At 35.4% G+C, this 18,050-nt stretch overlaps 1 protein-coding gene across 2 annotated transcripts; it reads left to right on the top strand.

Moving 5' to 3' along the window:
* Positions 1–2,898: 2,898 nt before the first annotated feature.
* On the top strand, positions 2,899–6,119 carry akip1 (A-kinase interacting protein 1). Of its 2 annotated transcripts, XM_087292211.1 has the most exons (5): positions 2,899–2,990; positions 3,234–3,410; positions 3,487–3,567; positions 4,679–4,807; positions 5,735–6,119. In XM_087292211.1, exons 2-5 carry the CDS (start codon positions 3,258–3,260, stop codon positions 5,876–5,878), a joined length of 507 nt encoding a protein of 168 aa, XP_087148337.1. In that variant the 5' UTR covers positions 2,899–2,990; positions 3,234–3,257; the 3' UTR covers positions 5,879–6,119.
* Positions 6,120–18,050: the final 11,931 nt, after the last annotated feature.

The raw sequence follows: 18,050 nt of genomic DNA, 5'->3' as shown, positions 1-18,050 counted from the left end.
TGTCCCATATCTGCAGCAGGGAGTGAAAGGACATCCTCAATCTGCAAGATGCAGCAGAGGCATTATTTATTTATATAGTCATATCAACATGTTGACTTAATGCGTCACGATTTCTTGTGCACGCAGGAGCGCAATAAACGTGCGAGTGTATAAACAGAGCAGATGGTGCTCATAGATGGCACGTGGACTCAGCATCGACACGGTTGAATGAATTCCGTTCACTCAGATGAGCACGGTGGGTTTCAGTCTTAGAGCTGAGAGCCTGTTAGACTGTGTGGGAAGTGTAAGAAGGATGCTATTGGGAGGTTTCCTCACTGCATAACACCGAATCCCTGGTAACAGTGTCACGGGTTATAGATACGCACTCACTGGCCTCTTTATTAGGTACACCTGCATGTTTATCAGCTGCAGAAAAATGTGCATTGGTGTATCGTGTGTGCAGTAGATGTGGTCAAGATGATCGGCTGAAGTTTAAACTGAACATCTGGTGTACTTATTTTAGATATTGCTGGGATTTTCACACACTTCATTTATCTGTAGGGTTAACAGAGAATTGTCTGGGGAAAATAAATAAGTTATATATATATATATATATATATATATATATATATATATATATATATATATATATATATATATATATATATATAGTTTTGTAATTCAGTGCTAGTGTAGCAAGGCGTACCTAATAAAGTGGCCGGTGAGTTTTTACAGTATAGTTCAGATATCATGCAATGCTGTCAGCTCCTCTTTTGTTTTTTTAAACATATATTTTCCTGTAAAATGGCTAGTGAATGTTTAATAAATCATAGATGATCCACAATCGAGAGAGACACCATCAAATACCAGTTTCTCTTATCAGCTGCATAGACTTTTTTAAAATCTTCATGCTTTGTTTTTTAAGCGTTAGAAGAAAATTGATTCTCTACATCATGCTGATGCAGTGTGATGTGTGACTCACATGTCCTGATGGGACACTAGTCAATCTATGACTGGCTGTAGATGTCAAATAATTACTAAGCATCTGCCCCAGTAATCCTCTCAAGCCTTAACATGCTTTCATGCATTAACATGTTTGGGGAAAAGCGATTAAGATTTTCCCTGGCCTTTACAAGATACTTTCTCTTGAAAATATTATATCCAGATTCCAGGCTCTATAACATAAGGAATCAAAAGTAGCATTAACCCTTTTGAATATTTTTACATTTAATTTTTAGTGGAACTACAAACATACATTTTGGGCAATAGGTGCGTTTTATAGAAATTGTAACACTCCAAGCTAATTCCATCCAAATAATTTCCTTTTATAATTTTATTTTAAATGAGATACAAATATGTCCAAAAGTATTGAAATAATTCAATAATTTATCCCAGTGCCATATAAACATATAGTATCATAGTTTGTGTTGTTTGTTAACAGACTAGACTTCTATTTAGTATGCAAGGAAACATAATTTATCAATATATTATAAATTTGTGTAATGTTTAATTAATATATATAAAAGAATACATTTTATTGTATTTCGATCAAAAATCAACAGTGGCATTGTGTAAGCAATGAATCTTTGTTTATCATCATGACTGATGCTGGTAAAGAAATCTGTCATAGATAGTGTAAAAACCTATTTGTAGTTGTTGTTTTTTCCCTCTTTGGACCTATTTATAAATGAGTGTGTAGGTAAATGACAAAGTAGTATCAGCGAATACACTTAAATAATTATTCACTGTACATAATATACACTTTAAATAATTTAGATACGTTTACACATGGATATATTAAAAGAGGCTACTTTTATAAATGTATACTCACCGTCCACTTTATTAGGTACACCTGTTTAACTGCTCGTTAACGGTTCAGGCTGGTGGTAGTGGTGTAATGGTGTGGGGGATGGCTTTTTTTGGCACACTTTGGCCCAATTAGTACCAATTAAGCATGTCAATGCTACAGCCTACCTGAGTATTGTTGCTGACCATGTCCATCCTTTTATAACCACAGTGTAACCTTCTTGCAATGACTACTTCAAGCAGGATAACGCACTCAGTCAAAAACATGAATCATCTCAGACTGGTTTCTTGAACATGACAATGAGTTCACTGTACTCAAATGCCCTCCACAGTCACCAGAACTCGTGTGGTGTGGCATGTGGTGGAACGGGAGATTTGCATCATATATGTGCAGCCGACAAATCTGCAGCAACTGCGTGTTGCTAACATGTCAAATGGACCAAAATCTCTGAGGAATATTTCCAGTACCTTGTTGAATCTATGCCACAAAGGATTAAGGCAGCTCTGAAGGTTCAACCTGGTTCTAGTACCTAATAAAGTGGCCGGTGAGTGTATACTATACATTTTATTAGTAATAAGTCTGTAGCCCATTAAAAAACTATGCTGAGAAACATTGCAAAATATCAGAAAATGTCACATTACTGAAGTTTGAAGTTAAATACACATTAAATATGCTTTTTTAATGTTTATAGCCTTGGGTGTTTTTTAATGTTTCACAATCGTGTTTGAAGGGATGGCTCACCTAAAAAGAAACTTTTACTCCTTATTTACCCTCTAAAGCTTTGAGTTTTTTTTTTTAACAAAAAAATTAATAAGTTTTGATGCAAAAAAAAATATTTTAAAGAATGTTGGAGACCGGTAACCACTGACATCTATAAAATAAATACTTTTGTATATAATGGCTGCTGATTTCTAACATTTTTCAGAATATCTTCTGTTGTGTTCAGCAGAAGAAAGAAACACAAACAACTTTGGAACAAATGGTGGGAGAGTAAATGATAAATTTGTTTTGTTGGTGAACTATCCATTAAAGCCACCGACTAGACTTCATTTCCCAGCAACACTTGGGAAAGAGGAAATGCTTTTCAACTTTCACTTCAGCGCCACACGCCCATCATCACTCAATACAGCGGCAACAGTTCGAGATTCAGTGAACTAAACACGTTCAAAGAGGAAACCGCGAACATTTTATGCGTCATTTCATTGTAAGTGTTTTGTTGTGTTGTGAGTTTTAGATTGTACACAACATTAGAGAAGTGGTATACTTTTGGCTCGTTACATTCGTTACATGTTTGCTGCTTAAAATGTTGGAGAAACCTGAAAAACAAAACAAGTTAGTTTTAAAGAATGCAAAAGGAGCTCAGCAAACTAGTTGTGTGTATTGTGACTTCATTGTTGTGTCAATAACTTTGTGCACGTTATGAAATACTGTTTATATTCACATACAGGTTTAATCCCGAACAGTTGTGTTCATGGCCAGTCAAACCTGGTTGGAGTCTTCTCTGCGCCGGTCATCTGAACTCGGCCAGGAGGTGTTGGAGAAAGCAAAGAGAAGGTCTGTTAGCAGCTCAAGTACAAAATCTAGACCAACTCTCGGGTTCTGTCACAAGGAAAGGGGCTCAGAGGTCAGTTGACTCACTCCAGATTCTTAATAATTAATGTGCATAAAACTAATTTTTTATTTTTTATTACTTTTTACAGGGAGATATCTGCCATTCAAACTTGAACCATGCTTTTGCAACAATAGTGGAGTACATGTCAGAAACTACCAGACAATGCAAGGTGAAAACATTTTAATTGAACTTTTAAGCCGTTAGGCAATTTATAAGCAAACTGTTTGGAAACTTTAAAATTGTCCTAGAAGATGTCCAAAATCTTTACATGCATTAACCCAGAGACTGTTTAGATGCATGTCACTGATGAGACGATGACGAATGTTTACTGTATGATGACAGAAATAGCCTTAAACAACCAGCTGGCACAAGACATCAGATTGACGTTGTGATGTCGTGGGGATGTTGCATTTTGTTGAGAAATGAAAATCGGGTTGACATAGGAACCCAATGTCGGGCCAACCTCAACGTCCAACCTAAAATCAACCAAATATCAACGTCTAATGATGTTACAGCTTGAGGTTGAGTGGACGTTACCACTATGACAACGGTCAGATGTTGGATTTTGGTTGCCATACCTGTCGAATAAATGTCAGTATTTGACATCAGTATGACTGGTTTAAGATGGTGGCTCGATGTTGGATTTTGGTCACTTTCTAACACAACCTAAAATCAACCAAATATCAACATTGTTTGACGTCGTTATTTGACATCAAAATAACATTGTCCTTAGATGCTATCTAGACATTGAATTTTGGTCACCTGACATCACAACCTAAAATTAACCTAGTATTTAGGTCTTATGGCGTTGTGTGCCTGCTGGGCAATAACTAAATGCACTACAGAATGTTACGTTTGACCACACATGCACAAATTACATGTAAATGCATCAGCTTTTTACAGTGTAATACTTGCTACTCTTGAGTACTTTTGAAAGGGCTACTTTTTACTCATACTTAATATAAGTATGTAATATTTACAACAGATACTTTTACTCGCACTACATTGTTTGGCAAGTAATTGTACTTTTTCTTAAGTATGATTTTTCAGTACTCTTTCCACCACTAATACCACAAAAAAATCTAAATAGTCAAACTATAATAATAAAAAAATAAGTAAACATGCCAGCAAATAAAACAAACAAACAAATGTGCTGTAGATACTTTATACACGCACATCCTATTATATTCCTTATAATCTTTAATCAAAATAATTAGACGTAATGAGGATGCTTTATTGAGACCTGAGTGAGAAAATAAAAGCCTGTGTCTCTTTTACAGAAATATTACACATCTGTGCACCGGACTCAGCCCAGTGAGCAAGAGCACATCTGTCGTTATCATTCCCAGCAGACCTTGAAGACTGCAGACCAGAAGCACAATGCTACGGCTGCCACTAAACAATATGTTGTACGTATTTGATGAGTTTTTTCATAGATTTTATGAATTTGATAGAAGCCATATTTAAAGGCATAGTTCACCTGAAAATGAAAATTGTCAACGCTTATCTGCCCTTCACTTGTTCTAAACCTGTATATATTCTGGTTTATATTCATACATAATTTACCTGATTATATAGTTTACCTTAAATTAAATTTACAATTTACTTTGTAGTATTTTCTGAGTTTTAATTCCTGAATGTTTTTTTGTGCTAAAACGTGTAACAAAATAGCATGTTTAATGAAAAGACACATTTTTAACATACATTTAATAAAGCTTCTACTAATAAAAATGTATGCAATTCTTAATGTTATAAATCAACTAATGATGTAATGATGAAATAATATTTTTTTTACCCTATTCCACCTGTTACACCTGCAGTGTCTTGCCTTAAGAACATGGTAAACATTCATAAAAATGAAATTTGTCATCATTTAACCACCATTAACTTGTTCCAAACCTGTCTGAGTTTCTTTTATCTGTTGGGAAAAGGAAAAATAATTTGACTACAGATTTTTATTTTTTAGCTTTCTTCACATTATCTTTCTTTGTGTCCAACAGAATAACAGTTCACACTTTATTTTGATGGTTTTACTTACATTGTATCTACATGCCAACTAATTCTCATTAGATTATAAGTAGACTGTTAGGTTGGCGTTAGTTTAAGCTGACATGTACTTGCAACGTTTCTTATAGTCAGTTAAATGTCTGTTGAAGGAGCAGTATCAACAGATATTAACCATCAAAATAAAGTGTTACCAAATAATAAAACGTGTAAATGGCCCTGAGTAAATGGTGAGTAATATTTTCATTTTTGGGTGAACTATCCCTTTAACCAATCACATTTATTCTGCAAATGAGCTCCTCATAGTGGTTCGCCTTCATATTTTATTGAAGGGTTTGTCAGAAGCAGAGGATTTCCTCATTGAAGTGTCTCCGGGAACCTATTCTATCACAGCAGCAATGCAGGACACAAGACCACAGACCAAAACTGTCCACATCGATGCAGGAGAGAGCATGAGCCTTGCATTCAACCTCTGAACTTCAGCTCTATTTTAAATGGCCTTCACTGAGGACTTGCAGTAAAATTCTAAACGCACTGATTCTGACTTTCGTAAGTATTCATCAATTGTATTGTTTGATGCTCAGGAATATGTATTCATCTATTTTTATAGTAATCGTGGATTTTATTAGCCACAATGAGATTTAGCAGCAAGACATTTGCCCTTAATTTCACTTTATTCCCTGATGTTGGTGATTAATAAACTTCTGTGTAATTTTACATGATAGTCTTTTATGTTCCAAGATATTCGGTTTACAGAAAAATATCATCCCTCACTGGCAAAACTGACAACTCAAAAAAAAAAAAAAAAAATTCCTTGGTTGTGGTATTAGTATCAGTTTGGTTGGTCTTTTGCTGATTGCTCCAGTTAGTGGAGATTGTGCTGACTTCAGTTCAGCTAAATATGTCCCTCATTTTGACTCTTTGTTTTGGTGAATTACAGTAGGAACCAGCTTGAATAAAGAGCTGTGATTGGTCATCATTGAATCTCCTGTAGATCTCGCTGAATTCCCAGAGTCTCTTGGCCAAGAATGGCTGACATTTGTAGATTTTACTGTTCTTCCTGAAATACCAAAAACACTGAGTCAGTACAAACAATTTATATTTTGAAACAATTAGTGTTTAGTTTTTTTCTTGAGAAAGTCAGTCCAGTCACTGGAGTCGGCTAAAAAGGCCACAGCAGTACAACTCAGCAGCCATTCTCAAAGAATGCGTCTTTGCGTCTGAAATTGCAAGATGCAGAGCTCAGAAATGGCAACAAACTTACACCGCTTCTTTACTCTTTTGAAATATTTTCGCCATGTTGCCGTTGTCATATCAACTTGATACACAGAGGCTCGCAACTCATGCTCTGCACAGTGTAGTGGCTTACTTTATATCCACAGAAAAGAAAACATACAGAGAAACCTTTTCAAGTTGTACAGAAATCTGTGTTTTCGAAACTAACAAGGACAGCAGAACTCAATGATTTACATTATTTATTTAGCCTGACATGTTTCATTCATTAATTTTATTTTCAGCTTAGTCCCTTTATTAATCAGGGATCGTCACAGTGGAATTAACCACCAACTTATCCAGCATATGTTTTAGATGCCCATCCAGCTGCAACCCATCTCTGGCAAACATCCTTACACTCTCATTCACACACATACACTACAGACAATTTAGCTTACCCAATTCACCTGTACTGCATGTCTTTGGACTGTGGGGGGAACTGGAGCACCCAGAAGAAACCCACATGAATACGAGGAGAACATGCAAACTCCACACAGAAACATCAGCTAAGCCTGCCGAGGCTTGAACTAATGACCTTCTTTTCTTTCTGAGGCAACAGCGCTACACGCTGTGTGTGTGTGTGTGTGTGTGTGTGTGTGTGTGTGTGTGTGTGTGTGTGTGTGTGTGTGTGTGTGTGTGTGTGTGTGTGTGTGTGTGTGTGTGTGTGTGTGTGTGTGTGTGTGTGTCTGTGTCTGTGTCTGTGTCTGTGTCTGTGTCTGTGTCTGTGTCTGTGTGTCTGTGTGTCTGTGTGTCTGTGTGTATATGTGTATATGTGTCGCTTTTAATAGGCTGACTGGACTCTGTAACATCCGGCTGGGTGTTTTTGGGAGATCTATTTAATTGCTATACATTCTTCCATGGCCCAATATGCACCTGCTACATGTGTAGAAACAATGCTGATATGATATATGAAACACAATCGGTAGTTGGCAAATATACTGAGTGGATATTTTGGTAAATCTGACTATGAAAGAGTCAGTGCCTCACCAGCCACAAACCTCTCCGCACGTCCCACGCAATGGTCAAGCGGCACTCGTGTCTCATCACAAAGGGGCAAACAAAACTGACATTTAGCTTACAATCGATGCACAACCTACACTTTTATGTGTTATCTCTCTCTTAGTAATGTCCAATTTTAACGTGAGATTTTGGAAACCAGATCTAAATTTAGCGGGAATAGTCGGGTCGGGCAGCGGGTGAACAAAGACTGAATATATGGCGGGAGCGGTCGGGTACGGTATAAAACAGGGAGCGAGATTAAAATTTTAGTCCTGTGCAGATCTCTAACGAAACCCTCTTATTTTTATCCAAGGTTATACCGTCAGAATCTTATACCAGCCCATGCCTACTGCAGAACACCCGAGTGGTCATGCACGTCCATCAATTGCATTTATAGAAAAACAATAGAAATATAAGATTCTCTCTCATCCTGTGCTCGAGTCCTTTCTTTACATACACAAACTGAGGTATGTACTGAACTGCTACCTCTGTGTACTGTTGAACTCCTAACATACATGTATAACAATATAAACAAACAACCGTTAAGTTATTTTTTCAATTAAATTGAAATATTCTTTAAAACTCAATGGTTGCGTAGGTATTCATCCATTTTGATATCTATGTTGTAATCATTTCCCCATTACCTGGCTTCATGTGATGTGGTTCTGCAGAACCTCTTTTCCAGTATTGCCAGGCTGGTCTGGCCTCAGGTTGAGCGTATGGCTTTCTCAGGCAAGAAATCTCTGTGTTTATTGAGCGGCTCACTAGTTCTGACTCCGAAGACCGTTGTTTTTCATTTTCCATATCTTCCTCATTGTCATCTGTGTCAGAGCTTGAAGATGCTTGAGTCTGTAGTTCTTTCAGCTGAAGATCAACTTTCCTCTCCAGCTCATCTTTCCTTTGGTTGGCCAGTACTGGCGGTGACATGAACACTGGCTGGCACCTCTTGACTGGATAGTGGTATTGAGAAATGGAGAACAGATTTTGATGGCTGCACTGGTGATTTGGCATTTCAAAACATGCCGTTGTGCTGCAGTGTGAAAGCCTGTGGCAGCATGGCCTGAATGAGCAGTGCTGGAGCTCTTTGATTATCTGCTCATACTGAGAGGCTGGAATCCATACAGCAAGAGCTTTGGGGATGTGAACTGTCATCCCATTCCAGAAGAGAACCTGGAGTCCTAAATTACTCTCATCGCCTTTAAAGAAACAACAAATTCCTCTTGGATTAATTTTGTTAATATTTTTGGAATTTATAGTAAAATAATGGCCCGAAATTGGTTGTAAACCTCACCTTTTATTGGATCTCTTGGCTCCATACCATAGATGACCCTTCCAGGCCCGTATCGTCTCATTTCTGGCTCCCATGGTGCTAAAACGGTGTCCCCTGGTACTATACTGTGCCCATGTGCAATGGCTAGATTAACCATGTCAGGCTGGCAGGTTGGCTGAACTATATTTAATGTTTCCACAAATGTATTTCCATTCATTCCAGACTTATCAAATTCTACCATATAAAGGTTTCCTGTGCCCTAGAGATCAACAAAAAGTAAAAAAAGAGTACATATTGAAATTCGGATTACTATTACATAATTAAAATGTGTGTGCTCAATGCATTAAAAAAAAAGAGCATGTTAAATTGATCATGAAATTAAGTAAAAAAAAAAAAAAAAAAAAATATATATATATATATATATATATATATATATATATATATATATATATATATATATTTTTTTTTTTTTTTTAACTATATAAAATTATTTATATTTTAAATAAATGCTGTTCTTTGGAACTTTACATACTTAAAGAATACCCCCCCACTCCACACACAAATAAATCTGTGAGTTTCCACAAAAATATTAAGCAGCACATGTTTTTGTTGTTCATGTTAATATTTTTTTGAGCACCAACCTAATGTTTGGAGGCCTTTGCTAGTTTTTAGAACAGCAAATAACAACTTGACTTCTAGTTGATCATTTGGTATCAGAAGTGGCTTATATGAAAGGCAAAGGCCTCTAGCTTATGCTTATTTTACCAAAATCAAATATGATGAAGCCTTGATTTTTAATTATTGATTTAGGACAGTAAGGTCTGACTTTTACTTGGACAAAAGTCGTGTCACTTAACAAAAATCAAGAGAAACAAAGAATATATACAATTTAGTCAAAATTTTTAGTTTTTAATTTTTTTTGCAATATTTTGCATGAATTTATATGTATTATCTTTCCATTTCTAAGGAATGTTATGTGACTAAAATATTATTTAAATAAATATATCTGTTTAATAAATCAGTTTTGTTTAAATGCACTAATATAAATTACCCATATTCACTAAAAATGGAGAAAAATATTCATTTTCAAAATAGGATGTACTCATATGCTAAGCACTTTATATATATATATATATATATATATATATATATATATATATATATAGTATAAGATAAACAGCTCATTACTTAAAAGGGTTTATTTAAAATATATATCTGTATCTTCAACAAATGTTAAAAGAATGACGAAATAAACAGCTTATACAGAATTTTTTTTTAAGAAATCTCATTTGGCAACATTATAAATAAAGTAGCTATAGCAAGATGCTTTTGAGTGACAGGTCATGACTAATGTTTGTTTGACAAAGAAATTTTTAAGGAGCTTATTATATTGACATGTTTATTAGGCCTATATAATTTGCTTTCACTCCAGCCACACTAAAATAAACAGTCTAAGACTTTCTCCAGAATAAAAACTATTAGACTATAAGAAATACTCTGAAAATATTCTGTCTTTTGTTTTTTAGAGCATCATCAAATCATATTTTGACAAAAATAACAAAAATAATTTTAACAAAAATAATGTACAGTATAGAATATAAAGTCATGGTGCAGTGGAAAAAAAATAATATTGTATATGACTCCCATGAGCTTAGAGGACTGCATTCATACATCTCTGCAATGAATCAAATAACTTATTAATAAAATCATCTGGAATGGCAAAGAAAGTGTTCTTGCAGGACTTCCAAAGTTCATCAGGATTCTTTGGGTTCATCTTCAATGCCCCCTCCTTCATCTTAGCCCAGACGTGCTCAATAGTGTTCATATCTGGTGACTGGGCTGGCCAATCCTGGAGGACCTTGACCTTATTTGCTTTTGTGAATTTTAATGTGGAAGCTAATCCTGCTGAAGAATTTGCCCTCTCCTGTAGTTTGTTATGTAATGGGCAGCACAAATGTCTTGATATCTCAGGCTGTTAATGTTGCCATTCACTCTGCAGATCTCTCACACACCCCCATACTAAATGTAACCCAAAACCATGATTTTTCCTTTACCAAACTTGACTGATTTCTGAAGAATCTTGGGTCCATGCAGGTTCCAATAGGTCTTCTGCAGTATTTGTGATGATTCTAGAAGTCAAGTTATTATTTGTTTCTCTTACAACTGGGATCGACAACAAGACTTTTGTCAGGTAGTGTAGAATACAAACATCTATTCAAATTAACTATGAATAATATTACCATGATGAATCTCACCATGAACTACTGTTTTTGTACTGTATTTGTTACTCAAACAGATACAGCTCTGTTAAGCATAAGATACATAAGATACATCTTGCAAACAATACATTTCAAAACTTATACCAACCACAACTGAAGATTACCATTTTTCATTTTCACTACCTGATGTATGATTGTCCCTAGGTAGTAAAACCCATCCATCTCTCTCCTGGCCAGCACACGTTTGCCAGGAAAAAGCTCAGTTGCTTGCATTACCCTTGCAGAGTCACATGATACTGTGCTGAAGGGATTCACTGGGGAACACCTGCAAAGACACAATATTACGTAAGAAATTACTGACTCCAGTCTGTTGAATTATTTGAAAAATAACACACACACAGATGCACATCATGCACATCTTGTGCCTTATTATGCTGGGTGTATGATAGGGCTTCTATGTTACATAAGTATTATAGCAGTTATCGCGTTTTTTATTTATTTTACCGAGTGGCCAGTTTTTTTTCTTTTTCTACGTAAACGCAGATTAACCCTGTGTACTGAGAGATGATCTAAATTATTCCAAAGTTACAGCAATTTTAGTAAAAGTGGCTTTGCTTAGTTTGAACATATTTAATGTCCTATTTGGATTGCAAAGATGTCTTTATAGATGACATTTGTTATTGACTTTTTGGTTCTGTCTTGGCAAGTAAAAAAAATGTTAATATGTAAAAAATGTTAATCAACAAACAGTGTTTTTTCTTTGTCAAATCCAGTCAAAGTTATTTGGAAAATTGTAGGCTAGGTGTTTTTAATAATCCGTCCATAAAAAAAGTGTCTCATTTGTCTCAAGGGTTGTAAACAATGTTCTCTGTTCATCTCAGTTGCACATGCACTTTTTAGATATTTGACAAAGGCAACTTACTGGAAGTTGCACAAAATGTGTTACAACATTTAGCATTACTCCTTTAATGTTGTTTAGGAGCTCTTTTTTTTTTTCACTTGCCATTTTAACTTTTCAATCTCTGTAGTGTCACCATCAGTCCAATCTGACTCTGAGTGTTTTAAATGGTTGTTACTACCTTTCCTTAAAGTTTCAAGGCTCTAGGACAGAATGGTGATATTTGAAATTCCCAACAATTATAATAAAGACTTCAACAAGAAACATTTAAATCACCATACCAGTATGGGATAGAACAGACACAGCTTGTGCAGTTGTAGTATGGGACCTGATTGAAGTCCATTGAGCGCAGTGTGTCCTCTGCATATGTTGTCTTCTGAATCGAATCATCAGTTGAATGCAACAAACTGACCTTTAACATTATAAAGCATTTTAAGTTATTAAAATCCAAATAATGAGCAGAAAAAAAAACATCGCAAAAAAACATCTGACCTCCTCAACACCGCCAGCTGAATTGAGGGCCATGATATAACAGCTCCCTCTAGTGGTGGAGATGAGGCACTGCAGGAAGGAAGATGTGTCGCTGTTGATGGAGGTCTTGTCAGATATGTAAAAGGTGTGCACAGGGCGCGTCACCATAGTGGATAGTGAAGCCAGGCATTGTGTAGGGTTGTCTGGGACACTACTGGTCACCAGATGAACAGAATGACAGGCAGGGTCAGAGAATGCCAAAGCCAGTGCTGTGTGGAAGTCTCTGCCAGAACTTGTCTGTAATGTGTGGATCCAGCTCAACGCTTCATAGACTACATCAGGAGTGCAGGGCAGCAGGCGAGAAGACCACGGTGTTGCCTAGTCAAATATAAAGTTGTATTGCATAATATTATAGCCCCACAAATAGAGTGTCCATTCTGTAGAAAAACTGAATTCTTCTTCACAAACTCCTCTTAACCAAATATATCAATTGTACTCTTAAAGTTTAAGTTAAAAAAAACACTTTCACAGATCTCTCATGGTCACAAATATACACTCACTGGCAATTTTATTAGGTACACCTAACTAGTACCGGTTTGGACCCCCTTTTGCCTTCAGAACTGCCTTATTCCAACAGATTTTGGTCCATATTTGGAAGATTTGTCTGCTGCATATCTATGATGCTAATCTCCTGTTCCATCACATCCCAAATGTACTCTATTGGATTGAGATATGGGGACTGTGGAGGCCTTTTGAGTACAGTGAACTCATTTTCATGTTCAAGAAACCAGTCTTTATGACATGGCGCGTTATCCTGCCTGGAAGTAGCCATTATAAGATTTTATGACACTGTGGTCATAAAAGGATGGACATGGTCAGCAACAATACCTATGTAGGCTGTGGGGTTGACACAATGCTCAATTGGTACTAATGGGCCCAAAGTGAGCCAAGAAAATATCCCCCCACACATTACACCACCAGCCTGAACCGTTTATACTAGGCAGGATGGATCCATTTATGTTGTTCATACCAAATTCAGACTCCGCTGTTCTAATTTATCTTTTTCGGACCATTCTCTTTAAACCCTAGAAATGGTTGTGCGTGAAAATCCCAGTAGATCAGCACTTTCTGAAATGCTCAGACCAGCCTGTCTGGCACCATCAACCTTGCCATGTTCAAAGTCACTTAAATCACCTTTCTTCCCCAATCTGATGCTCGGTTTGAACTGCAGCAGATCGTCTTGACCATGTCGACATGCCTAAATGCATTGAGTTGCTGCCATGTGATTGGCTAATTAGAAATGTGCATTAACGAGCAGTTGGACAGGTGTACCTAATAAAGTGGCGAGTGAATGTATATATAATTATAATATGTATGATAAAAGTGTGCAAGTGTTTTTTTTATTAATACTATAATGATTACTACAAATTACTTTGTTGTTGTTAAGAAATAATTGAATATTTTTTTCTCTTTATTTTTAGATGGTAAAAAAGGATCAAATCTATGAGCTAAAGAAGTAAAGGTCAAAAGCAATCAATATTACTACAATTTCTAAATCATTTACCTAGCATTGGAGAACCGCAATTTATTTTTACTCAATAATTGAATATAAAGGCTACATGTTATAAATTAGCTTTATCAATACTAAACACAAAAGTGCCAGATAAACAACTTCATTTGCTTTAGGAACTTTATTATTATTGTTTATTTTTGTGGGATGTTTATGATGAAAGTGATTAATTGTATATTCACCTTGTATGAAAAGCTGATAATGTTGAAGAGCGAGTCTCTGAGTGAAGCTTTAGTTAATAAAGTTTGGATTATTAAATTCTTCACTGCTCCTAAAACGCCATTCATCCCCACTGAGCAGTCCAGAACAAAGCTGATATTTCTGCCTTTACCCATAAACAAGGGTAGGAAGTTTCGGCTGTTAGATTCCTGAGGACTTGATGTCATTGTAGATCTGACAAAATAATCTGCAAAACAGTCAAATCAGCAAAATTACAGTTGACATCTGACTGACTTCTATAAACACAAACAGCTCTTCAAGTTATTTAGAATTGAATAACTGTAAAATTGTGTTACATGTAAATAAATGTAATCATACCTTAATCCTGATTCATTAAACACACCTCCAAATTTTGACAATTTTTGTTCTTTCCCTAAAATACTACACTGGGATCTGTGCCTCGACTGTGTACTGAAGTTGCCATAGTGAGCCACTGACCAGCCTGAAACCGTCATTGCATCCATCTAGTGGTGACAGAGAGTATCTGGTGTGCTCTTGGGAACATGTTTTTAATGTGATTGGAGTCTGGAGAGTTATGGCTTGGTGTTCATGTTACAGGATGTAGAATAGTCTGTAAATAGCATAAATCCCCAAAATATACACTGTAAAAATTATCTGTTAATTTACAGTTTCCGTATTTTTTGTTTTTCCATCTATTTATCGTTGTGAATTTCATAATTGGAGCTTGAACTCTGTCTGCTCTGTTGATTTTTGATTTAAAAATTTCAACTCTACAGTTGAACAAAGTGACTTTTATTGATATTTTAGTAGTTTGAAATAATAATAACTTATACGAAATGATATATAAATAACTAATCTGTAAAATAACAGAATATGTACAGCCAGCTTATTACAAGGTTTTTGCAGCATAAAATTCAACACCAAACCAGACAATATATCACTTTAAACTATTAAAGATGTTCTTAAAAGTCACTTTTCCCAACTTTTTAAGGTTAAAAGTTGTCAGAAGAAAGATTAAGGTCTCATAATGCTATTCAGAAGCATAAATGATAATAATAAAAAAACATTACTCACTAAATATGTAAAACTGTTAATTTACAGTGTACATTCCCCAAAAGAAACAAGATATTCTGATAAGAATGTTGGGGGAAAGCAGCCATTGACATTTATTGTATCAAAAAATACTATGGAAGTCAATAGACATTATTCCCCCAACATTCTTCAGAATATCTTGTTTTGTTCAACAGAGGAAAGGAATTCATAAAAGTTTAGAACAGAGTTGTCAAAACTCTGGAGGGCTAGTGTCCTGCTGAATCTAGCTCTAACTGCTTTAACAAACCTGCCAGAAAGTTTCTTCTTGCTCAGCTGGTTCAGGTGTGTTTGATTAGGGTTGGAGCTAAACTCTAGAGGACATCGGCCCTTCAAGACTGAGTTTGGACATCCCTGGTTTAGAACCATATGGTGAGGAAATTTTAATTTGGTGATGACCTATCTCAAATTAAAATTCTCACCATTTCTTCACCAAGTGGTTCTAATTTTTTAATGACTTCTTTTCCTCTGCTGAACACAAAATTGTAAAGATGACACACATGGCATAAACATTGGAGGCTGAATGTTCATGTCTAAGCAAAATAATAATCTTGGATGAATTGAATATTAAGACACAAATCGTTTTAGAGATCATTGGCTAATAAAAGTCAATAATCATCAAGGCTATTGGATTCTTAAAGGGATACTTCATCCAAAAATGAAAAATTAGGTACATGACAGAAGAAATTAAGAGACATTTCAACACATCTTTATGTATTGGAATGACATGAGTGTGAATAATTGGAGTCTCCAAGTATTGAAATTTTCTTCTAATGAGCATTTTCTCAGAGTGCTCTGTGTAGGTTCTGTAATTTCACTGTTATGGCAAAGAATATTCTAAAATATTCATTTTAGAGTCAAAATTGAAAATACACTTTTTTTGCATCTGAACCCATCAATTAAAGACAGATTTTATATTTTCAAGGTAACTGTCCCTTTATTTTGACTACTAAAGAAAATACATGAATGCATAATTTCAAATAATTTAATTTGTGATTTAATAATAAAAAAACACTCTACAGGCCCTCCTTTTATTGGGGCTCTAGAAATGACATTTGCCTCTGTATATAATGCATAGTGATTGTAAGATTAGTGGGTTTGAATATCTTTATCATTTAAAAAGGGCTGAAAGTTAAAAATTTGCATGACGGGTTTAACAGAAACTCACGTGAGAAATTGCACCACAAAGGTTGAGCTGAAACTGATTTCACAACCTGAGCCCAGACTCTCTGTCCAAAAATAGACATGTCTGGCCATCTCCTCTTCCACAGAAGCTGAAATGCGAAAAAGAAACTGAGGTGAGAAAAGCCAATGAAACATAGATGATGTTTTGGAAAAAGGACCCAACTATGGCAGATTAAAGAATTGAAAAAGCTAAGAAAAAAAGCACAGAGAACAATTTTGAACGACTTGAATGTTATAAATTCATATTAACATTGACTGAACTTTCTTTATTTTTGAAAATTTCAATCTCACCATGCTGGCCTTTAAGAAATGTAATCATATTAATTGTATTAAAATAATTTAATTACAACTAATAAAGCCATATCAGTAGTTATTATAAAAACGATATGTAACTATATTTTCTAAAATATATAACGCACACAGTCAGGGTAAAAATAAGACCAAGTAAATTCTCATTATCTCTGTATACGATTTATAGTAATGCGTTTGAATAAAACATGTTTGTTTTTTAATGCAGTTGTCATTTATTCCCAATTAAAAATAACATTTTTGTCTTTTACAGTGTAAAATGACAATTGGTCAGCATAACAGTCTGTTTATATTTAGTTTTTTAACAACACAATACCAATATTTAACTTCAGAAGCAGTAAGAACACAATGGCTATTTGGTTTCAGTTGCAACAAATAAAATGAATGCTCTAATCATTTTTTTTAATCAAACACCTATTAAATCCAGAACAGCCAGAGTCTATTAGATGGACAGTTAACTCAATACTTGAAAATTCTGCCATTTCCTCGCCCTTGTCACAAATCTTAAGTTCCTCTCTTCTGTAAGCACAAAAAGATATTTTGAAAAATGTTGTAAACAGTAACCATAGACTTCCTAATTTGTTTTTGCTATGGAAGAATGGTTACTGGTTTCAAACGATTTTCTAAATTTGATCTATTGTGTTTTCATAAAGGTTTGGAACCACTTGAAGGTGAGTAAATAGTAAGTAAATAATATTATTTGAGAGCTATCATTTTAAATAGTTTCAATAGTTGTATGTCTTGTTCAAAATACAGCCAGTGGCCTATGTCTATCTGAATATAAAAACAACGTACTTGTGAACGTGTTAAAATTGAAATGTTTATTGTTTTGTATGAAAACATATACGACATACAGTAAAAAGGCAAGTTACAAGAGTTTATGACATCAGCGAAAGGTGAAGCTGTTCTACTGCACTGCATTGCCCAGGCATCCTCACTCCAGCCATGACATAATGCGATTCAAAATGGCGACCGTGCCTTCGGTGACACGCTGTTAATATCTGCGGTTAGCACAACAATATAACCACTGGTCGCGTTATAGCTTTCAAATAAATATACACAAAACCCACGGGATCTATCCGCCTAATTGATATACCATGCCCAGACGCTTCTGTGCGAGATTTGCTTATTCACGCTTGAACAATACACCCAACAGACCCGAATGGCGTCCCCAAGGTGCCCCGGA

This window comes from Danio rerio, chromosome 18 (genome assembly GCF_052040795.2).
Source record: "Danio rerio strain M-AB ecotype USA chromosome 18, GRCz13ab, whole genome shotgun sequence".
Classification (NCBI taxonomy): Eukaryota; Metazoa; Chordata; class Actinopteri; order Cypriniformes; family Danionidae; genus Danio; species Danio rerio.
This window is presented reverse-complemented; position numbering and strand designations above follow the sequence as displayed.